We start from the raw sequence: 25,518 nt of genomic DNA on the forward strand, positions 1-25,518 counted from the left end.
AATTATTTACATTAGGCTTTCTTGAATACCATAATTCATAAGGTGTTTTGCTCTTTGACCTTGTTGGTAACCTATTCTGTAAATAGTTTGCAGTGTTGACCGTCTCTCCCCAGTATATGTAAGGCATTTTCGCTTCAATTAACATGCACCTAGCCATTTCAATTAAACTTTGGTTCTTCCTTTCCGCTATGCCATTTTGCTGAGGTGAATATGCTGCCGTATACTGAATTTCTATTCCTTCTCCCTTTAAATAGTTTTTCAGTTTATAATTTACGTATTCCCCTTCTCGATCCGATCTAATGACTTTAGGCTTCCTTCCGTGATGTGTTTTAACCCATTCAACATACTCTCTAATAAAATCTGGTACTTCATGTTTATGCTGCATTAAATAAACTTTTGTGAATCTACTGTAATCGTCGATCATCGTTAACACATACCTTCGTTTTCCTGGTGTCATGGTTTGCATTGGACCACACACATCAGTGTGTATCAGATCCCCAACTGCTGAAATCTTCGTATGTGACTCACTTGGAAATGGTTTACGTGACATTTTTGCCTCAATACAAAACTCACAAGTTTCCTTGATTCTACAGTCCTTGATCCTCATTTCTTCTGCAAGATTCTTTTTCTGGAGTTCCTTTATAGCATCTGGATCCCTGTGTGCGAATCGTTTATGCCATGTATGTAGACACTCTTCATGGTGTGCTGCATCACTTGTCGTTACGTATACTGCTTCTGGCATCTTCAATTTGTAAAGTCTTCCGTATCGTGCTCCGACTGCCACTACTTTCTTGTTATCTAAAATCTTAACATCATTTTCGCCAAACTCCACTTTAAAACCATTTTCAGTAATCCTGCTTACAGAAAGCAAATTCTCATCAAGAGACGGCATATACAAAACGTTCTGTAAAGTTATTTTAACTTGAGTATCTTTATCGTCCAAAATGTTTATGTTACCCGATCCGGTGCCGAGAACTTCGGCAGTAATTCCTTTCTGTGCGAAACGTACATTCATACGACTTGGAGTTAGTTCACTGAAAAATGATCGGTTGTTTATCATGTGGCTTGACGCACCAGAGTCTATAAACCACTCATTTGAAGTTCTGATACTGTTTCTGCTATCAATTCCGAAGAAACAGAAATTCGCTGAATCCTTACTTTTACTTTCTTTGTCCTTATTTTTATTGTCCTTATTTTCTCTCCATTTCAGGTATTTTCTGCATTCTTTCTTATGGTGTCCAGGTTTCTTCCAGAAAAAACACTTTACCTGTTGTTTGTCTATATTTTTCGAAACTTTCATGGCTGTTTCCTTTGATGATTCTCCTTCTTCCGATCCTCTTCTTAGCCTGGAATCGTCTATCAGCTTTCCCTTTACGAGTTCCAGAGTCAATTCATCTTCTGGTCTCGATTCCAAAGCTGTGATGAGAGTGCTGTAAGAGTCTGGTAGACTCATTAGAAGAATATCAACTACTAGTTTCTCCATAAGAGATTCACCGAGAGCTGTCAATTTACTCACGAGGTTTAACATGGTATTTATGTTTTCTTCCATATTACCTCCATCTACTAACCTTAGACTGCAAATTCTTTTTAGGAGAAATACTTTACTAGTCAAAGTAGATTTTTCATGGTAGTTCTTCGGTGAATCCCAGGCTTGACGTGCTGTAGTTGCTTGTCTGATGTGGATAAGTTGACTGTCTTCCACTAACAAACCGATTGTTGCACGAGCTTTATCATCTTTTCTTTGCCATATCGTTGACGGTGCATCGGGAACCGCATCATGGATGACCTCCCATAGATCTTCTCTTATCAGCAATAGTTCCAATTTATATGTCCACACTTGGTAATTTTCATTGCTGAGCTTTTCGATCTTGAAGCCTGTAGATTCTGCCATATTATTTCTTAGTACACTCACTGAATCCTTAGTACACTCACTTTTGTCACTTGCACTTTTTTTTTATTATTATTACCGGTCACCTTAGTCACTTTAGTCACAATCTTTTATTGACACTGGATTACTAGGTTACTGGGCCCATAACCTGTTGGCGGTAAAAAAAAATATACAAATAGTGACCTTTATAATGTTTAATCGAGAACAATATATATTTTAAAGAAACAAATAACACATATAGAAATTGTAGTGAGTATACATGTACGAAATACAAAATTAATATGAAAAATGCTTGAAGTCCGACTATAGATCCTTTTGGTTCAGAATCTCCGTATGAACTGAACTCTGGGTCAGCACGGTCTGACGAACGCGACACGTGTAACGTATCACATCACATTTGTTTAGCATGGTTGCCACACACACTTCTTTGACTTTATTCTGACTCACTTCTTATATTTTTCGCACTTCGATAGCTGTCATCGTTGCTCTCTCCAACAGAAAGGGACCCTAGAAAAAGCATTATGTGAAAGAGGACATATTTCTCTGCAAAAAAAAAAAAAATAATTTTAATGATTTTTGGTCAGACTGATCCAATAGCCAGACTACTTCAAATCAGTGTTCCAGGACATATTCTAAGCCTTAATTTGAAGTGACCGAATCCGTATTATACGAAAACTAAAAAAAAACTAAAAAAAGAAAAAGGATTTGAAATTCCATTTTTCTGCGCATGCTGTGGAAAATGTTAATATACTTATTTGTGTTTGTAGTGCACTGTTGCGCAATTTAAAAAAAATTATAGTTAAAATCAATTACTTTTCATGGCCGTTATATGCTAAAATGTAATTTTGCACTGACCATTATCAAGTTTTAGAACTGACCTTTTGGTCAGAACTGACCGTTAGCATATGCCCTGCAGTGATCCGAAATTTATGATGAGTTTCTCTAATTGAAAATAAAGGAATTTTTTAGAAAATATGAACAAATATTTCGAAATAAATATTTCATTAGCATAAATAAACAAAAAAATATTTTTTCTGCATATTTCCTAAAGTTTTAGTTTGGATGAAAATTAGTTTTTCTTTATCCTGATTATTGTGTTTAACTTTATAGTTTTTCATTTATATTTTATACTTACATATTAAGTAAGATCACCAATTAGAATTATATCAACACTCTAAGAAATTCTGTTAATGGAAATCACGATTCATCTCAACTTTCATTAAAAGTAGCTAAAATATTTAGCATTATCGAACACTAGCGAAAACTGATATCAAACTCAAAACTAGTCACGGAATAATTCAATGGAAATTGTTGCATCGATATTTCCGAATAACTTAAAATGTGCTGAAGTTAGTTTTAATTAAAAACTTTTGATATTATTGTCTTCTTGTGAATGGAGCTCTGACAAATTGACACGTCAATTTAAAGTTTGAATCACCCAACAATAATTAATTTCAACTAACACAGGTTTCATATTGAGCTTTTTCAAGCTGATATGTAGTTTCGTTTCTATTTGCTTTATTTCTTATATCTTGTTTCTTGCCCATTCTCTTATAATAAAAAATCATATTAATATCCCATTTTTTTATTGAGTTTAGTTATAATTTTTTAAGAGGAACAATATTATTTTTCTACCAAGAAGCATTAAATTAAAAAAATTATAAGTTTATATTTTTAATAGGCGTGGATAATTGTATCAATAAAAATGAGACTGTTCGTACCACAATTGAAAGGGATTGGACGAGCTGCAATAGTGGCACCAATCCACATTTTTCACAACTACATAAAGCAAACTTATGAAACAATATGATTTTCGTAGATTTATATTTTGGGCGTACAACGAATTGTGCAATATACTAATACACTTACAGCCATGGCATAAGAATGAATTGAATATTTTTAATTAAATTTAAATTACATAGCTCGTTTGTAATACGGTATTTTAACCTCAAGTAAATTAACAGATAACATATCGTCGTAATAACTAATTCAAATCAGCACTTAACGTAAAACGCGATTTACAATCTTTTTCTCTTTTTTGTTCCTGATTGCATATAATTTAATGTGTGCACCAAATTACATGCCCACATATTGTTCACAGTCTAATTAATTTCACGAAAATCTTTGTCCTAATCGTAAGTTTAGAGATCAGTGACTTTAAAAATACAGTGAAACTCTTCTATAGCGCCAATTTTGGGGCTGACGGCGGGTGGGAACTAACTCATTATTATCATTATTATATAACTCATTCGGCGCGGCGTCACTTCTCGGAAGAGCTATAGAAGGGAGGGGTATTGAAGGGTTTCACTGTAGTTCAATTTGTCAGTTTATTGTAAAAGGTATGTTATTTATCGATTTAATTATGAAATTTGTCGAAAAATAGGTTAAAACTGGAGTAGGTTAAAACTATAGAATTTTCTACAATCGGCTTTATGTCGTTTTAATTCAGAAAATTTTTGCCATTCCTTCTCTCTGACAATTTGTATCAAAATTCAATAAGCTTGATAAAGCCTTTTTTCTGACCAAGAATAAATTGAAGTATCCTTAATTAGGTATTTAAGTGTGTTTTGTTAATTTAAGTGAGGATATTTCAAATTTATTTATTAAAAACTTTTCAATTATTTATTTAAATAAAAACAATTTTTCAGGAACCTATAACAAATAGCAGTTTCTATTAATATAGTGAGACACTATAAATTATCCTTACATTTTTATTCACATTTATTGAAATCCCATCAGTTTATACACCAATTACAAGGATCTTTTTAGACTTAATATATGCTTATAAGTTTATTATATCTTTCCATATCGGTCTTGAAATTCACAGAAACTGAGTATAGTATCTATTTTGCTTTTACCTTTTTACTCAGTACACATTTGATTGCAACTGCGTTTAATTTTTTCATTGTAGAGTTTAAAAAAAAACTAATGATTCAGTGGGAGCTTTTCATAAATCATTCATCAACGTACACATATCCTGTGCTCTAGAGAATTTTAAACAGTAAACATAAAAACGTCGATCCACAAACGTACACCGTTCTTGCATAAAACGGGTACAATCGAAAATTAATTCGAATAAGAAGAAATTGACAGTTAATTTTGCCTTGTAGTATTTTAAACATCCGTTTCAAGTAGTGGAGTGATCTTCCATTCTGTAACGACTTTATATTAAACCGTATATGAAATGTAAGGTATCAGCTACCTCTTTCAGGATAAACACCATACTTTTAACGACCAATACCTCAAAATTCTTACTGCATTGAACATTATTAATTTCGTAATCAAATGCTTTTGAATTTAAAGTTCTAGAACGCTTAACCATTGAAATTGTTTCTATGTTAAGTAAAAGCTTATTCTTCAAAAACTATTTATAGAAACTGTCAAGATCATTATGTAGCTGTATGCAATCACCGCTTCTTTGATCTTCTTAAATATCTTTGGATCGTCTGGATATAATATCGATATTAACATAATATCGTATCAGCGACTTGCGGACTAAACATAGTAATTCCTATTTTTGAGAATTTTCTCAATAAGCATAAGAAATGTGGACGTTAGATTAAGGTTATATGATTTCGTTAATAATAGCCGCAGGATCACATTATGAAAAACCTTTGAGAAATCATAATAGATCACATTAACCAATACTTTTGTATGTCAGATCTATCATAAAGATATTTGTGCGTTGCCTATGAATCATTAATCATATACAACTAATTCCAATTAACTTTAGCTATGTTTAGGTTATAGACACAAGTAGTCTGTTCTTTTTAATCGAAGCAATTTTGACTATCTTAAATTTACAAAGTGCATCATTTGTCATTCAGTTGCAATCTATTACTAAAGTGAGATTGTGCTCAATGTCATTCACCGTGGCATCTACAAAGGTTTTTACTGTACACACATTTTTCACAAAATCTAAATCTTATGTCTGGGCCAATCCAGCCTGGTCTGTCCTAAGTATAGAATTCTTTGACGCTTGAATAATTAAGAAGAAATGTTAGAATAACAATGTTCGAGAGCACGAGTATAATCTAGAAAGGAAACTACAGAAGCAAGCGGGAGTTTGAAACAAATTGCCAAACGGAATTTGTAGGCAATAACTTTAGGCTTTCCTAATTATTAACCTATGACGTAGCAGTTTGCATTGAAAACTTTCTCACGCAAATGTACAGTTGGCAACATGTATATCTACATCGTGCTCTGTGGAGCAGACGCCTATGGTAGTTTACATGAACAGTGATGAACCGTAAAGCTGCCTGTCGACCTTGTGCATCTATCTATCATCGCTCATACTTGTACATATACGTTAAGGACATGCATACGTATACACTCATCCAATGGGGGCGTGAAGTTTGAAGTGCACGCGAGCACGTTAAACTCAACTTGAAATTGAGTTGCTATCCACTCGCCAAGTTATAGTAGCTTTATTGTATACGTAATGTACCCGAGACTGTTATGCGAAAACTATTAGGGTCCAAACAAGATAGGTCGTCTAGTAGATACAACTTTGATACATCATCTCTAATAGTAACAAATTTTCTGAAAATCTATTTCTCCTTCTGAAAAGAAAGTACCTATATTATGTATATATTTCGAAGAATGAACTCGAAAATATATATCTTCCATTATTTTAAAGAAGTAATTTGACAGTGAATCGCTCTGCAATTTTCGAAGCACTTTGAACCTCTCTTTCTATAATGTGAGATAGACAGAGAAGATCCGATTGTGCTCCAATGACAGGTCTTTTTGTTTCGAAACGAATGTACTCCATATCTCAATCTATCCTATACTTCTTTATTTCCTTTGTCGAATCGTAAAGTCTATTCGCTGACTACGACAATGCCACCATTTTAGAAAAGAATTTCAATTCAATATTAAAAAGAAATTTTATAGGAAATAATGAATTTTAAACTGTACTACAACAATTTTGATTAAAATGAATCGATATTCACTGCTCTTGTTCATAAACATTACGTGACGCAAATACAGAGGTAGGCCCTTAGGGTCCGGTGCCTTATCGCAATTCTCCTGGTTTGGTACGCTTGAGGGAGCACCGCAAATCCCCCGCAGCTCCTTTCACCAATCCCCGCCGCGCGGCGTTAATTCTCAGAATCATTAAATCGAGGATCACTAAATCCCGATTTGACTGTAGTTTCTAGTTCCACCGATAGAGCAGTCTTGCCAAAATATTGTCACGAAGGTGAGAAGTGTCACCAAACAAAGTTATATTTCAATCTTCTATTAAATGCGTTTCTTCGATCTTACGGTACAATAAAAAGAACAAAAAATTTTCTGTATCAAAGGTCGTTTACGTAAACTCGTTCCTCAACGCTTTGGCTTACAATGCAGCCCTTCATAAGGAATTGAACATTTCTCTAAAATTAAGTGATATTATTGTAATACAAAAAATTAAGATTGGGTGCTACTCCTAAACTAATGCGTGTGCGTATGCGTGCACGCGGGCGTGTGTTTAATGATTGCCGAGCATCTCCAATTTTGTTAATGTTTCAACTAGAAAACAATAAAAAATCTCGTTTTACAAGGAATCTGTATTCTTGTCATAGGTGGTAACCACCGATCAGTGGAGATGTCTTTTAACTTACCATGAAAATAGAAATCATCACTATAGAGCTAACTCAACTTTTCTAATAACAGAAATTCCTAACGTATTTTAAGACTAGATGGAGTTATGAATTAAACATTTTTTTAATAAAATTTTTTCTGAAAGAGATCTTCTTCGTCGCGTCGGTTCGCTAGAAAACCAACCACAGCACTTCCGATTGCCGGTCGGGTGCTATTCTTATGAAACTACTAGAGAGATCGAAAAACGCGTCCTTTTTCAGAAACAAACGTTGTCTTTTTCAAAGTGTTACAAATTCATATAAGTCAATTTTAGAAGGAACCTGTATTATCATCAGAGATGGTAACCACCGATCAGTAAAGATATATTTGCACCACGTTTCCATCTCTGATGATAATGCAGATTCTTTGTAAAATTGACTTATATGAATATGTAACACTTTGAAAAAGACAACGTTTGTTTCTGAAAAAGGACTCGTTTTTCGATCTTTCTAGTAGTTTTATAAGAATAGCACCCGACCGGCGATCGGAAGTGCTGTGGTTGGTTTTCTAAATTAAATTTACGTATTACGAGTACATACTATCTTTCCCTAGAAGATTATTATGGCGCAAGCTAAACTTTCGGAACGAGAGAGAGTATCTTTATTAATGATGCGTGTTTGGGGAGATCGAGTTTGATCTTATGATCAAGTTCGTTTGCTTTTTAATCGCACTTTTCGTAATGGAGAAGGGTTAAATGCTGTCTCAAAATCAACAATTAAAAAAACTGTAAGGCGCTTTATGAATCATGGATCTATCAAGGACATTCAGATAACTGGTGGGCCAAAATCTGCAGGATCTGAGGAGATGCAGATGGACATAGCCCAAGCATTTGTTGAAAACCCACACCTTAGTTTACGTCGAGATAGTGATGAGCGTGAAGTTGCTCCTGAGACAGTGCGAAATATTTTAAAAAGCATTCATTTCCATCTTTACAAAGTGCATCTGGTACAAGAGCTCAATGAAGACGATCCTAATCGTCGGGTTGAATGTTGTGAAATTATGATGGACAGAATTGTAGAGATCCTCTTTTCTTGTACAATACAGTATTTTCAGATGAATCTAATTTCACTTTAAAAGGTGAAGTTAACAGGCAAAATTGTAGATATTGGTCCGACACAAATCCTGATTGGATGTTGAAGAGTCACACACAATATCCACAAAAGATTAATTTTTGGGCCGGTATCTTGAATGATATAATAATAGGCCCTTTCTTCATCGATGGTAATCTGAATGCCCGTGCATATGAAGAGCTTCTTAGAAACCAAATTGTACCAAGAATAAGAGAGATTACAGGCAATAATTTTCAAAATATTTGGTTCCAGCAGGACGGAGCAGCGGCACATTGCGAAAGGGAGGTTCAAGCATATTTGGATACTCAGTTCTCTCAAAGGTGGATTGGAAGAAGGGGTGAAATCGAGTGGGCTGACAGATCTCCTGATCTGACGCCTCTCGACTATTTTCTTTGGGGTTATTTAAAGAGCAAAGCACACTCAATGCAACCGCAAAGCTTAGACGAATTGCAGAATCGGATTCTGAAACAGGCTACTTTGATTAATAGGGAGATGATTCGTAATACTGTAACTCATTTTTACAATCGCATAGCTTTTTGTCAAGAAGCTCCAGGTTTTCAGTTCGAACATCTTCACTGAAGCGTGAGAGGCAAGGGAACTCACGCTAATCAAGCACCCCAAAACGTGAGAGGCAAGGGGGCTCACGCTAATCAAGCACCCCAAAGGGAACAGAATTTACTACGTCTACGTCGTTGTTCCTGGGTAATGCTAAACGTAAACGTTAACTGCTTGAAAAAAACCTTGAGCAAGCCTTGAAGATCATCACCAAGATCAATACAGAGCTCACCATTGAATTCTTTGTTGAAATTTACTTCAGGAATTACACTGAACTCTTGGAAAACTTTGTTAATTTCAAATAAACTCTAACTGACCTTGAACGTTACAATTCACCTATGACTTGGATACATACCTGAACGTAGAATTTTCCGCTCTATCGATTGCAGATTTAAAAAAAGGGGGTTTCCATTTTAAAAAAACAAAGTTGACCTTCAAAAAGCCATGAAGGTCAACTTCAAGGTCAAAATGAAGGTCACCATTGAATTCCTCGTTGAAATTTACTTGAAAAATGACCTTAATTTTTTTGAAAAATATTTTACCTGAGGAAATATCCAACCGTCCCGGGACTTTTTAGACACCCTGTATATTTGCTTAACGACGAAGCAATATACTCATTAAATGAGCACCCAAGTTTTAAAAGCAAATATAGCTTTCAGCTATATTTAATTTTTGAGAATAAATTATGTAATTATTTATCGACATTTTCCTGTTAAAATAAAGTTGTTTGAAAGTATATAATATGTCAATGTTTTAAACAAATCTACATATAAATAATACATTTTAATATTACACATATTTGAACATTAAAATAATCGAAAATTTTTTGCATAATAATAATTTGATAAAAAAATCTTTATTCGGAAAATGAAATTTGCAAACAATGTTGAAATCTATTTTTAATCGCTCTTAAATAAATAAGCAATGAAAGACATGCTCAGCTATAAATAATTTAATACCTTTGATGGAGAAACTCTTATCTGCAGTTGAAATCTGTATGTGCACATTTTAATATTTTATTTTAAGAAGATCTGAAGTTTCCCTACAGTGCATCTTTTCTTTATACTTTTTCCTCTCGCTGATTTTCTCTGTCTTCCCTCTTTTTTCCTTACAAAAAGACACTCCAAACAGAAACTGGTTAGAACCCAGCTTTTAACTCGAGCGTAATTTCCTTTTGATATGGAATTCAATATTTTCTTCTGTCGTTGTACACTCTTTTCTTTGTCCATTGAAGATTCTCTGAACTCGGAAAAGAAAGTATTGAATTCCTCCGCAAGTACATTTCATATACTTTAATAAAATGATACTAAACGTTTTCCTGAAGTTTTCTTTAGTTATATCATAAAATCCTATGTTGTCGAACTTTTTTATTTTCTATGTACTCTATTATACTTTTTTAAATATTTGATCTGAATATAATTTATGAAGTGTTGGAATGATGAAATTCAGGCTGCCCAAAAAGCAAAAAGAGAAACGTACAAGAGAACTTTGAACATCGCAGGTCTTAGAACTGAGGAAAGAAATAGGCGTAGTCAACATGAGAAATAGTAGGGGGGAAATGGTATATAATGCAGACGAAATGCTAGAGGCTTTCAGAGACTATTTTAGGAGACAATTCGGAGATGAAGCTATAGGACACCACAACTGCAATGTTGTACACGATGTGATGGAAAACTCAATTGAAAAGGTCTGTGTCACTGAGGTTAGGGATATAATTAAGAACTTGAAAAACGGTGAGGCGGCCGGGGTAGACGGTATTAACGCTGAAATGCTTAAACACGGTGGCGCGTGCATACCACATAGACTGTGCTAATTGATAAATTTATGTTTCGAGATGGGAGACGTCCCAGACGATTGAAAAAAGGGATTATCGTACCAATATACAAGAGAAAGGGAGATAAAAGCGAGTGCAATAATTACAGAGGGATTAGCTTATTAGGCAGTGTAAGTAAAATATATTCAAAAATACTTATTCGTAGGGTAATGAAAATAACAGAAGCAAAGATTTGGGAAGTCCAAAGTGGGCTTAAGCCAGGAAGGTCATATACGGATCAAATATTTAGCTTGAGGCAAATAACATAAAAAAATTTGAGAGTAGGAAAAAAAGTTTTCTGTGCCTTTGTTTACCTAGAAAAAGTTTTTGACAAGGTAGATAGAAGTAAACTTTGGGAAGTCCTGAAAGAGTATGGAGTCAATGCATGGATCCTACAAGCTATAAAAACAATATATACAGGTAGCAAAGCGAGTGTAAGAGTGAATGGGAAACTGAGTCACTGTTTCGATATTATTCGAGGAGTTAGACAAGGATGCGATATGTCTTCATGGTTATTTATATTATTTATGGACAAGTGTTTAAAAATGACTCTCTTCGGCGAAGAAGGTGTGGATCTCCAAAAAGTAAGGGTGCGTGGGTTAGCGTTCGCAGATGATAAGATTGTCATGGCAGAGTCTATCGAAGACTTACAAAGAATGTTGAATAAACTAGATGCAAGCATGAAGAGCATGGGCCTCAAAATTAACGCAAATAAAACAAAAACTATAGTGTTCGAAGGAAAGTGTGAGAATAACTATGTAATATTTGATTAAATGATGAGAGAATTGAACAAGTTGATAAGTTCGTATACCTTGGTAGCTTATTTACTAGGGACGGGAAGATAGATGAGGAATTAGATTGACGTATAAACGATGGTAAGAAGGTTATTGGTAGAGCAGGGCCCCTTATCAGAAGTAAAAATATATCAAATAAAGCTAAAATGGCAATACATAACTCTATATTTGTACCGAATGTACTACACGGTATCGAGACATGGAACTATCAAGAAAAAGATAAGAGTAAAGTTATTGCAATTGACATGGGGTTCTTGTGCATGATATCCGGGAAAACTCTGATGGACAAAGTGAGTAACGACATATTTCTCAAAGAATGTGGTGCAGAAGAGACGTGAGTAGATACATGGGAAAGAAATCAGTTAAGATGGTTCGGACATGTTGAGAGAATGCCAAATGAACGACTAACTAGAAAAAAAAACGACCCTAGTTAGAAGAGACATAAGAAGTCACAAAAACACGAGAGCCTGCATGAAAAAATGCATGAACATAAAAGAAGCTAGAGAAGTATGCCAGGACAGGAAAATATGGCGACAAATAGTTAATAAAAAGAGTGTCAGTAGGTGAATGACGCCTGAAACAAAAGACCTGGGCCACTAATGGACCCAAGTGGGGAACCTTCCATAACGTCTTCGTGAGGTTCTTCGCGTGGGGTGCTTGCTAGAGAAATTGATCAGCAACCTGGGTCGGAGCAGTGTTGCGGAACGAACATGTTATTTACTTAAATAGCACGAGAATTCTGGATTAATCTGAAAAATCTCTATCCCTTCTACACACTACTCCTTTCCCCTACGCCTAACCCGAAAGGGAAATGGCTTAATGGTGTAATGATAATTTATAAATCACAAAATTTTAATATTCTAGAAGCGAATTAATATTTGTTAACTAATAATAATTTTAATTAAAAATGGTTAAAATGCATTGAGCAAAGATTCTAGTACAATTTTATTATATTTTACTCTTTACCATCTTATTCTCGTGACATAAAACACTCATTAAAATTAAACGAAAAAATTGAAAATATTACAACCCATGATGATTACATTATGGTATAACATCACTCTTCACGAACCTTACTTTAGAACTTGTTTTCAAAAGCATTGATCCTTGATGGAATTACTTAGAAAATTAATCAAATTTCTATCGATGAATTCAAGAAATTCTATTTATTTTTACTTTTTGATTAATAACACTTACTTTAAATTTTATAATAAAGACCATCAAATACATGGTACTCCAATGGGTTTACCAATCATGCAAGATTTAGAGTCTGGAAGATTTAGAGTCTAAGGTATTAAGTAAAATTATTTTTGAAATTAAAATATAAATACGATATGTTGAAGTTTTTTTATTATTTCTGAGAATAAAATATATTTGCTCGTTTTATTTCTTAATTCTAATCATTACAGACCAAAATTTACAGTTAAAAAGGCAGCGGACAATTCAATCGGGTTTCTAGGTTTGGAATTAGCAATATATGAAAGTGGATATAATAAAAACTAACTGGCTCCGTAAAGAAACTTATTGAGGGACAAATTTAAATTGTTATTATTTTAATTATTCCATTGATCACAAAATTATAATAGTCAGAAGTATGATGTATTTGGCTATTCTCTTAGCAGACGTTTTTATTAACTAACTTTTAAATTAAACTAATAATTTTATAACAGTTTTGAGCGTCAACACTAAATTTTATAAACTTTTTAAATTAGGGAAAGACTTGATACCTTGAATCAATACAATCTTGTATACAGAATATCTTGTCGTTGTGGAAAAGTTTACATTGGCCCAACCAAACGGTCACTACGAATCAAAGTTGAAGAAAATAGGGACAACATCAGATTAAATTAAAAATATCTTAAATCTATTCATTGTTAAACATTTAAGGGAAAACACTGAAGCGATTTCAGTTTTATAAAATGAGATGAAGTACAAAATTTGCATTTTGAACCTAATGGTTATAAATGTTCCTTTGCTAAAATGTTTTTTATCAAAAGTAAGGTTCCTATAATAAGGTTGTTCAAATTAAAACCAAGTCACACATTTTCTCTAAATTCGTCTCAAACGTTCATAAAATATATTAAACACAACCATATTTGCTAGTATTACTTTGATTCTTTAACTAAAGAAAATTGGTTTATAATAAAAGCAACAATTTCTCTCTGTTCTTTTTATGTATTGATTGATCTAATCTTATAGTAAACACACATGAGGTATACTATATTTGTTGCTATATTTTAAAATAATATATTGCAATATGTTTTCTACAGATCTGATAAGGAAAACGAGCCAGTTTTATAAATGTAATCGATTTTTTTTATTAAATGAAAGTATTAGCCCGGAAGATGCCTTTTTATTAAGGTTCTTTAGCCTTAATTTAATGATCTTTTTGTACAATAATTTAATAAATTGTTATATTCACTCATATTTGATCTACTGTAATTGATTTTCAATGTCAGAAATTATACAGTTCTTCCTCTATGTTTCAGAAGGGCGAATTTTGGAACTTCATTCTCCTGATGGAGTGCACGAGTGTTGGCTGAGAGCCTCTGACAATACGGAGGCGAATGTCTGGTTTAACGCTCTACATTCAGCTCTAGCATCTCTCACGTTGAAAGCCTTGAGACTGGCTTCAGCGCTTCCGGATCCTCCGCAACTTCAGCACATCGGGTGGCTAGCCAGGAGGCACTGTGTTCAGGTAGATAGAATCTTACTTAGGGTGGTGCGCAAATTTACAGAATCCAAGGGAGTTGCACTTACGTCTCCGGTTCCTCCTGGAACTAGTACCAAATTCCTACTCTGCATTGTGATGCTCCACAACTCACTAGCAATTAAGATCCTGACGTGACATCCGCTTGAACACGCCCGCTAGCTCTTCATTTCCAATTAATTACAAAATAGTTCTAATTGCAACCAAGACAAACCCGCTCTTTACAGTCTTCTAGAAGGTGTAACAATAAATAAATTCGAAATTTAAAATGTCCATTTTTCTTAGAATATCTGCAGCTGCATACCGATCTTAATTATTCAATTCTGATTTACTAAAAAATATTTAAAAAGTAAACTGGAGTTATGTTTTAAGTCCATAAACGCGGTCCTCTGCTGTTAAGCACATATCGCAGCTTAACTTGATTATGGTGTGAGAATTTCAGTTCAGATGTAAATTGGAACGAGGGAGCAGCATAGCAGTGGGGTATTTAAGTACCCCGCGGGATATATTCAAGGCAAGGTTGGGCTCAGGACTGGCAATCAGGTACGCTAATGCCAATCAATTATGTGTCTGTACCTAGGCTTCCCCTCAGGTCTCACTTCCCCTGCTGTCCCTTTATCAGTGCGACCATATCGGTTGGTTCGGCATATAATAGTTATCGATTTCAGTGCTACACAAACATCCTACACAAGCCCCATCTCTGCATTTGACAGCTAGTAAACCTACCCACACAACTCGCTAGCAGCGATAAGACGATCGGCGACAAAGTACGAAATATTCAATTGGAAAGCGGATAACACTTCCTGATATTTGTGTAGTGCAGCGAATGTGTAATCAGTGTTTGCTAACATAGTTACCGATTATACAAGTGCAAACAAGGATTGTTTGTCGATGATGATTATTTAACGGGCAAATAATTATTATTTGTCTATCTCGACCATTCTCCTTGCAACCAATTTGATGAATATTTCAACTCCCATCTGATTCAGATAAGTCCACTTGAATACTAATGTTTAATTTTTTAATATCTCGAAATTCCAAAACTCCAGGTCGAGTTAACTTCTTTCAGGTTGGATTTGAGTTTTCTCGAAAGCCAAAAATTCAAAAATTTTCGGGTTCTTTAAATATTCGTGCAGATCGGATGTTTTGATAGCTTTTCAGTTTGGCATTTTTATAGTCATACAAAATGTAAATTACGCAAACTAACCTAGTCGTAACTTAATTAGCTTTGTCTAACATTATGATGAATAACCTAATCAGAACACTTGACAGCGTAAGATGGGCGGACAGACGGACATACAATGGAGCTCAAACCTGATCCGTAAAAATAAGAGAAATACTGTAAGTCCTGAAGTATTAAAGAGCAAATATATGGTACATTAAGGTAACTATTATAGAAAATATATTTATTGCGATTGCTTAATAATTAAAGCAAACGCTGTGAATCCTCTAAGGCAAACACCCATCACAAATATTTATCGATAATAATTAGCTTCAATCTTAATGAGCTGACTCGATGTTAAAGCCATTAGAAGATGCCTAATGTACATAAGCGATTTGTAACGGTTAACTCCTAATTCATGTATTGACTCTTGAATTAGGTTTAATTAATTAACCTTTTTTCATTAATTCTAGGCTTATTAAAATATCTTAAATATTTGTAAAATGTGTATTGTTAATTAGAAGATAAGTAAATTAATGCTCAATTATAATATGTCGAAAAAGAACAGCAATTATTTAAATATTATTCAAAATTAAAAAATATAACCATTTTAATTATTAGAATGAAAAAATTTAAATAATGGGACTCGGTTTTCAGCGGTTTTCAATGCTGCACTTTTGACCAAATTCATATATATTTGGAGGAATTTTTTTTTTAAATAACGGGAGATTTTTCGATCTATCGAATCATTTAATATAAAAATATTTAATATCAATAGTTTCGTAAATGATAAAATTTTGTGACATCATACCCATTAGGAGGGAGTGTAATGCATATCATTAGTAATGCTAAAAATTCAAAATTTCATCGTATTTGTTTGAGAGTTTTATTTTTGTCACTGACTTCAAATTTGAGGTTAAAAATATGATTCTACGGACTTAATTTCATTTATGGACTTAATTTACTAGTATAGTAATCATTTTTTATGAACATTGGCACCTAACAGAGCATGTATTTCTGCTTCGTATTCATTACCTGAAAGTATATACATCAATTTTCCATTTTTGCTTAAAACCTGTTGTAGGAAAATATTGGTTAATCAAAAAAAAAATCTGTTGGTGGATTCATATTGGAGAATAATAAAAACTTTTGAATACCTCACTCTACCCCTCGAAACTCAATCTCAAAATTTTTGTTTTTCGGTCCACCCTAGTGTTAACCAAGTTTGAAATTCTAGACTATAAACTCCAAGTTTAGCGCATTTATGTAATTCTAACAAGCAATAACAGCTTCTATCTCTGAAGAGAACCTACAATCACAATAAGGTACAGTGCTCTCTAAAATGTACATAATAACTTTTGACAACAAAAACAGCATATAGGATAATTGCTAACATGAAAGCTTTACTACATGATTTAGCTTCTGGAGTTAAAATAGGTTACGAAATACAGATTTTAAATAGAATATGTGTTAAGGTGGATAACTTTTCTCTCTCAATTATTCATCAGAAAACTGCTGTTTCTTTAAAAAATGAAGTTTTATTTAGATCCACTTAATACAGTTGCCGATAATGTATTTGTTTTCTCTCAGAGCTCTAGTGGGTAACTTTGGCATACAATTTCGAGAAAAATCCCCTCATTATAAACACCTGGGGTGTTTTTTTGAAATTTATAAACAAATCGATCGAATATTTTCTTGTTCCCCTATGTAGAACCTGTCTTGACAGTATTGTTTCATAAATAATTCAATTGTTCAAACAATGAATTAACACATTTTTGAAAAAGTACCCTGGATATTCATAATCAGAAGGATTTTCTGGACATATCAAGCCTCTAGATCTCTGATTGCAAACATATTTATGAGTGATGGCTAGATTAAGTGGATTTGTGTAAACTTGTACTTCCACTTTCAAAATTTTAAATCTTTTTTTAGAGTTCTGACATCCTCTTTGATAATTCTACAGTTCTCTATAATTTTTAGAAAAATTTCTACTCTTAAAATGGGTCAAGAATCTATTTTTTAAAATGGCGGGCTTAGTTCATGCTCCTACGCTCACATAAAAAAAGCAGTTTTGCCGAACTCTGTTTAGAATAAGCATAGTTCTTAAGTTCTTGACGCTTTTCGAAAATATTTTCCATAAACTTTACTAAAAAAAATTATCGAAAAAAATAGTCATCCCCCATTTTACAGGATATCATATTTTTTACTCATTCCTTTAGATCCGAAAGAGTTCTAGAGTTCTACGCAAACATATTAAAAAAACGTAATAGTTCTATTTAAAAAACTTTGACCACTTTTTAAACAAACTATATACCAAATAGCTACTTTTTTCAATTGACCCAAACATTTTGAGTTAAAGACTTCAACAGTTATAGAAGTTCTAATCAGAGCTCGTCAAGCCCCCCCCTCGGATGAGCTTTAAAAAAATTCGTATAATACTTTTCAATCAAACTAGTACCCAAAATGCTACAGCAGTTTACAGTGAACCAAAAATAGAAAATCATACAATTTTAACCGATAAACATAAGTTCTGATCAGATTTATGTTTCCTTTTGGAAGAGCTCTATAGAAAAGCTGTATAACACTTTGATTAAACCAAAATCCAATAGGTTACAGCAATATAAAGTAACTCATAAATGTTGATTCAAACAGTCTAACAATTGCAGAAGTTACGACTTTTTGATAGAGCTCTTCTGGGGGGGGGGGGGACCTCTAATCTGAACTTGTGCAACTGTTAAAATTTTTAATTAAAAGACTTTTGGGTCACTTCAAACAAGTTTTTGTTGTGTAGTTTGCCGGAACTATTTTTGAAAGCGTTAAAAAGTTGAGTACTACGCCTATTCTACTTAGAACTATTTCTAAAAATGATTGCGAACTTTAGAACTTTCCAAAAGGATGTCAGAACTCTAAAAGAATATTTGAAGCTTTTTAAGTGGGGGCACAAGTTGGCACGTATATGTCTTATATTAAATGGAACTACATAGAAACTATGTTTCTGCTGCATATTTTCCAACTTAAGAATATGTTCTATTTTTTCCTAATAATCCTCACCTAAACGTTTTCTTGTTGAAGACAAAAAAATGTATCGTTAAACTAACGATATTTATTCCTAATCTAACTTCAAATATTTCTTGATTAATTAAATCTTTATAGTCGCATAAACTGTCAGGGTCTTTAGCGACTGTACTATAACATTATTTAATAACAGTAGGGTATTTGTGAGTTAAGGACAGAAGCGAAGCTTTCTGAAAACACATTCAGAGTCACTTCCTGCCTTGGGAATCAAACCCGCGCCAGCGTGGCAGCGAAAGCTTCAATGTTGGAAAATAAGACAATTAATTTTTTTTATTCAGTTTTTCGGAAAAAATTTATTTTTGAAAATAAGACAATCACGATAGTATCTAAGTCACGATGACTCCCTAGCTACACAAATTGTTAGGAACGAAACAATAATTTTAATAAAATGTTTGACGCAAGGATTTGTAACTGAATTTTTTGCAATTATGATTATTAATGAATTACATATATTAATCATTAAAACCAAGATATGATATAGTTGAATTGAGAATGCTGAAACTTTGAATATGGCGCTAATGAAATAGGATTTAATTTTGATAGATGGTGGAAATTTATAATTGATTGAACAGCTAATCTTACAACTGAACAGATTATGAGGCCCTCTTTAAAATTTAAGTTAAAAGTAGAACTAGTTTTTAAGTTTGCAAATATATTAAAATTCAAAATTGATTAAATTCAATAATTTAACTTTGTCATTTTTTATATGTGAATACATAAATGGACGCTGCAGTAGGCTCTTTCAAAATAAGAATGAATTTTATCAACTATTGAATAGTTTAATTAATTTCATTTTACAGTATTTTTATGTTTGAACTGAAAATTGTATTCCGTGAAAACTTCTTTGTGAATTTATATCATTTTTCAGTCGAAAAGGCACTTTAAGCCAAAGACGAGAGAATCTTGGAGGAATTTATTTGAAAAGGAGGAATTATCACCCGCTTCTCGACAAGCTTATGTGCACAGTCTTGACTTATTAAATTATTTATTTGTCGAAAGTTCAAGCACGAACTCCGCTGATTTGCCGACGGAAATCCTCAAACGCAAAGGACGAAATGTGCCTTTAGCGCAAAAGCATTATGTTGACACGGATTCGTGAGGCAGAGCTACTCGAAATTCTGGAATCTTGGCTATTTGCACACCCCCACATGTCCTACCGACGTTTTACCCATACCTTTCGTAATTTCCCAGTAATTGTACTTCCGAATTTTCTGTCACTACATTCAGTGCTCTGAATGCACTCGGCTATGCACTTGCACATCCAATACGTGAAAATGGCCAAATTTATTGGACTTCACTCGCGTGCTTTACTATTTTTTGAAGAAAAATACTTTCGTTCTTTTTACCATGCTTCGCCTGCATTAATAGTGATAAAACCCACCTCGAATTTCCATACCAGACTCTCTGTGATAATAGAATGTGCGTTCGTGCATTCATTTAGTTGCTAAATGCAATGGGACACAAATGCGAATAAAAGTTGCCAGAGTGTATTAAAACTTGACTCTCATTAATTGAATAATAGCTTGGAAAAAACAGACAAATCAGGTAAAGATTTTTTAATGGAAATAATTAAATACCTTAAATTGTATTTCGCCGAAGTCGGTTGCAGCTTATTTTTAAAAATTGTGATACGTAACTATAATAATTATCAATGTTTTCAAAACTTATTTCTCACATTTGGATATAGATATGGCTCATTCCGTGGGAGATTTACCCCCTACATTATGTGGTTGATCTCGAACTTCGAAACGAATTATACTGAAAAATTGCTGCATTGAATTTTCATGAATAAAGTAGGCATTTTTATAAACAAATAGAGATTGCTAAAAAAGGACCTAATTTTTTCACTTTTTTGTGGATGAATATGCCTAACATATTTCAGAATATACTGTAAAAATTTAAAAGTGGAAATATGAATATTTATTTAATGATGAATTTCTCCACTTAGAAATTTTTACAGTATATTCTAGAATGTGTTAGAAATATTAATTCACAAAAAAGTAAAAAAATAGGTATTTCTTCAGCAATTTCTATCTGTTTATAAAAATGCCTAATTTATTTTTGAAAATTTAATGCAACAATTTTTCAGTATACTTTATTTCGAAGTATGGCATCAACCGCATATTAAATCAAATTTTTGACACTTTTTTACTTTTTCAGATATAAAACAGTTAAGACGATCACTTTTTTTAAAACGATAATTTTCAAAAATTTAGTTATCGGAAATTTTGCATATTATATTGAAATATTAACTAATTAATTAATAAAAAATATTAAATATTTTTCAACAAAGAAGGAAAAAAAATGTTTCCAAACCAAAAAAAATGTATGGGGGGAAACTCTCGTGAAACGCATATACATATTTTTCAGTTTCGTATTGCCACTGACTGGGAAACCGGGAATTAGCCGGGATTCAAATTTGCTTTAACTGTTAGATTATTACCAAGCATTTCCGTTAAAATATCAAAGATCATTTTATATTTAAGATTTGAAATTAATGTTTCGTTCAGAAATTAGTGTTCCTTTTATTATATGATGACTTAAAAAAATTTAAGATCGAAAAGAAATTTTTTTTTTCATGTATAATTTTATTCAAAAGGAGCGTGAAGAAGATTCACAATTAAAACACCGGCTTTGGAACTTATATTATCATGAATAATTTAATGCAAAATTAGCGTAAAACGGATTAAGAATTGAAAAGTAGACTACCAAACTACCTCACTTTTCGGCTAATTGATGTATGATTTCCTGTCGAAAATATAAAATCTGTATTTTATATGCTGGATCACAATGCCAATATAAGGTACGTTCGACAAAATGGGCCCTCTTATTGTGGAACGTTACAATTTTTATTCTGAAATAACATTAGTTGCTTCCTTGTACAAAATATCCACTACGGCTTAATAAATCACGCAGACTTCACTTTCTTTCCCCTATTCTCCTCTTTCCTCCATTCCAAGACAATTCAAGAAAATTTGTTGAAAGTGAAATATTTTTCAGTGCAAATTCTACTATTATATTTTTTATTTAGAGCCCTATTTTCCCTGTTTCAGACTATTTTTGTCTGTGAAGTCTGAAATGACTTTCACAATAATTTACATGAAATACTTTACATGAGAAATTTAATGTTAGAAATTTTTTTTATATGTTTTTAATAAAGCAATTAATTTTAAATTATTTATATAATGGGCGCTTAAAAGTCACTTAGACACAATCTCATTTTTTCCCTGTTGTTTTCACATCCATATAAAAATCAGTAACTTACATAAACAGTTTATAAATTTAAACAAAGAATTATTTACTTCTCATATATTTTTATAAAGTGAAGAATTATAAATCAAAGTTTTTTCAGAATTCTTCCAAATTGTTCGTGTGAGAGAGTAAAACTGGTATGTAAAATAATTCCCGGTTAAAGTAACCACATTCGTAAAGCTTAAATCCCAACTGCGCAGCTATATTTTACGAGTTTAGTCACAGTACGCTATTATGCATTATGTTTAAACCATAGTAGAGGCACGTGAACTTTTCAAGCTGCACCCCATATTTTAGCACCCTTCAATTTCGGAGTCATAGTAATTCAAAACTGATTGAAATTTTGCTTTCACTCACTTGATAATAAACTTGGTTCCACCTATTCAATAAAGAATATAGTTACATTTCGCGCCACAAGCACACATCTCATCTCTTGGAAAGGGGTATGCAATATCCAGTTTACATCAGTTTACTCCCTATTCTATAATCATCCTTCAGACATTGCTCCCTGAGCATTAATAAATACAAGCTTAATCCTCAGCTTAGGGAAAGTATCTATAAAAAGTGGATTTCCCGGCAAAGCTTATTACGGAAGAAGATTTTATTAGCGTAATTAGATTATATTTATTATTGAAACTTTTAATATTGTTTTACTGCATATGTGTACCTAACTTTTCCCGGGTGCCAAAAATAAAAAAATATTGAGAATATTCGAAAATACTCGAAAATACCTTTGAAGTAGATTTTGCTCGAAAACTTAACACTTTTTTTGGCTTTTATTGAATTTTCTTTTAGTGTAAAATTCACTTCACACTGCAGTATTCAACATTATAACCAATTGCAAGAATTACAAAGATAAAATTTTTTTTCCAATTTTCAACTGAGTTTCTAACGGCACTAAAAAAGTGCTATGGTGCCGAAACCCTAAATATTTACATATTCTTTTTTAAATGTTCAATAGCGTGCTGGGATTCACGTGATTATTTTTTTCTCTCTCAACAAAATTCTATTAAACTTCTGTAAAGCTCTTTAATTTGTTATAATATTCTGAAATGGTCTAGAATGTACTCTTGTGGATCTTTGTAGATCTTTTAGAATATTTTAGAATACTCTGAAATATTTTAGACTAGGCCGTTTCTAGGTTCACCTAAATTCGCTGAGCCCGGGAAAGTTGGAAAGGGCGGCTCGGTTAACCGTAATTTGGTGCACGGAGACAAGATTTTTTCAGTGTGTCTAAACAGTTCATCCAGAATATTCCCGGAGGTTGTGAATGAGTCTCGAATATTTTTCAATATTTTTTAGATTCTTTTGAAATTTTGAAGATTATTTTATAGTATTCTAGAATATTGTTGAAACTTCTAGACTTCTCTAAAATGTTTTAAAAATTTCTAGAAATATTGTGGAATATTTAAGTATATTCTGTAACTTTTTAATTATTATTTAGTTATGTAATATTCTACAAATTTCTAGAACATTTTAGAATATTCTAAAATATTCTGTAACGCTGAGGACTATTTTAGAATGTTCTTAATTATTCTGAACGTTCAAGCGTGAAGTTTCCTGTGTACCATATGTGGGTATTATGATATTGATTTTGATTTAAGTATCTATTAAATAATTTCGGATACAAACCTTTTTTATGGCTGAAGTGTGGATTAATTTAATTTCCGTTTGCTGGAGCCCTAGTGCCACATTTCACTAGTACTGCCCTAGTTAACTGATCCGTTTTACGGCAAATTTCGTAATACTAGTCAGTGCCTTTAATACCATCACATTTCATACAATGACCCTGCCTTATTTGCACGAAATTGTTATTTTACTACCAACTATAAAGATTAGATGAAATTAGCCTGGTTGATTTAGAAGACAGGGTGCTCGGACGTGATACTCCGCGCTATATATCCAGCGAAGAGCTAATCTGATTTTGGGCTAATTCTAATCCGCGACCCCGTTAGAAATCACCTCTGCACGCTATATTATCCAAATCCTTGGAGCCCAAACTTAAGGTTAGTCTTAACAGTTACTCTGAACAGTGTACCTTAATAAATTTCATTCTTGTTGAAGCATTTTTACATCTCCTCTTTTTGATACATTTTTTTTAATGCTGTATACCTTGCCTCTACCTTGCTCTGCAGTACCTCCGGGCAAGTTTTTTTTCGAAAAGAAAGATTGGATTTTTATTTAAAACCCAAAGTTGAAGAAACGTACGCCTTGTGCGAAAAAATTGACCCTTCGCTTGATCATTTTTTTAACGTTTTTGTTTTCATCTTAAACTTAAAATAAGATTTTTAATGATCATCCAAAGTTTAGACAACGTGCGCTTCAAGTAAAAAATCTTGCCCTTCCATTTGATCAGAATTCATTTACATTTCTCGATCAAGCTGTTTGGATTTTAGTTTTGCATAGATGTATCTGGAGAGCATATTCTTTATATATTAAAAATTCGATTTTTGAAAATGTTTTTTAAATTTCCTAAAAAATCGTCAAAATGACGATTGTTCCCTTATGAAGAGCTTGCCTTTAGTATGATTATTTGATTATAAAATTTGGTGAGAGTAAAAACTAGACACACTCAGAAGATCTAGGCGATAATTTTTTCATTTTAAAAATTAATTTATATTAAATTTATACACTGGAGAACATTGAATATTTTATGATTTCAAATTAAAATATTTCTTCTTAATTAATGACATATTAATGTCTTAAAAGCTTCCTTAAATTATGAATAACGATCACCCTATCAAGATAATCAGGAAACCCATTACTGAATTACAAAACCACAAAATTATATTTTCATTAAGAGCGCCCAATTAATTAGTAATTAATCAAAGTTTTCTTTCAAGAAATGAGTAATGCATTCTAAAGTTGAATTTTCTCTTTAATTAAATCACTATAATTTAAGAGAACCGGAAGAAATTAATTAAGCTTGATGCCAAACTTTGTATAGAGTCTAAACTGTCTAATAGGAGAACTTTTAAGTGAAGAATTATATTTATCAATCATATGCGTTGAACACCTCTAACAGCACCGTGGTCCCCCAATAATAATAATAATCGATATTTTGGATAATTTTTAAATATTTAAACAAACTCCATTAGTTTAAATAATTATTTTCTTATATAAGAAGTCTTTTTTCTCTAACAGAATCAAAATTGAGGTTGCCCTTTTATATATTTTATACGTTTTTGATACTTCGGCTCTGATATCACTAAACCTTTATTTTTCTAACAATATTTTTCCAGGAAATTTGGAAATTTTCTCTATTTTCTGCTATAAATTTAACAACCACGGATTATTGAAAATATGAATTTTGTATAGGCAGTGAACGTTCTGCCGGCACTTTATTACGTAACGTTATTGTACATTATTACATTTTCATGACATTCTTTATTACATTTTTATTACATTATTATATTTTTATTGTTATTGCATATAATATTATTTCTGTGACGAGTCAAAGGGGTGCCTTTCCAAGGGGCCCGTTCATTTTTCGGAACGGATAAAATTTAAGAAAGGTAAAATTTCAGAATGGGTTATAATACATAATGGTAAAACTTAGGAATACCAAAAATTC

General features: G+C 32.6%; 1 protein-coding gene across 2 annotated transcripts in view; it reads left to right on the forward strand.

Moving 5' to 3' along the window:
• The window catches only part of LOC117167642 (beta-1-syntrophin), a 708,662-nt gene that overhangs the window by 606,622 nt on the left and 76,522 nt on the right, over positions 1 to 25,518 (forward strand). For both annotated transcript variants that reach the window (XM_033352718.1, XM_033352719.1), the window contains exon 4: positions 14,235 to 14,443. In XM_033352718.1, coding sequence (XP_033208609.1) covers positions 14,235 to 14,443 — 209 coding nt within the window. The remainder of the gene's footprint in view (positions 1 to 14,234; positions 14,444 to 25,518) is intronic.

The sequence above is a fragment of the Belonocnema kinseyi genome, chromosome 2, assembly GCF_010883055.1.
Source record: "Belonocnema kinseyi isolate 2016_QV_RU_SX_M_011 chromosome 2, B_treatae_v1, whole genome shotgun sequence".
In the NCBI taxonomy this organism is placed as follows: Eukaryota; Metazoa; Arthropoda; class Insecta; order Hymenoptera; family Cynipidae; genus Belonocnema; species Belonocnema kinseyi.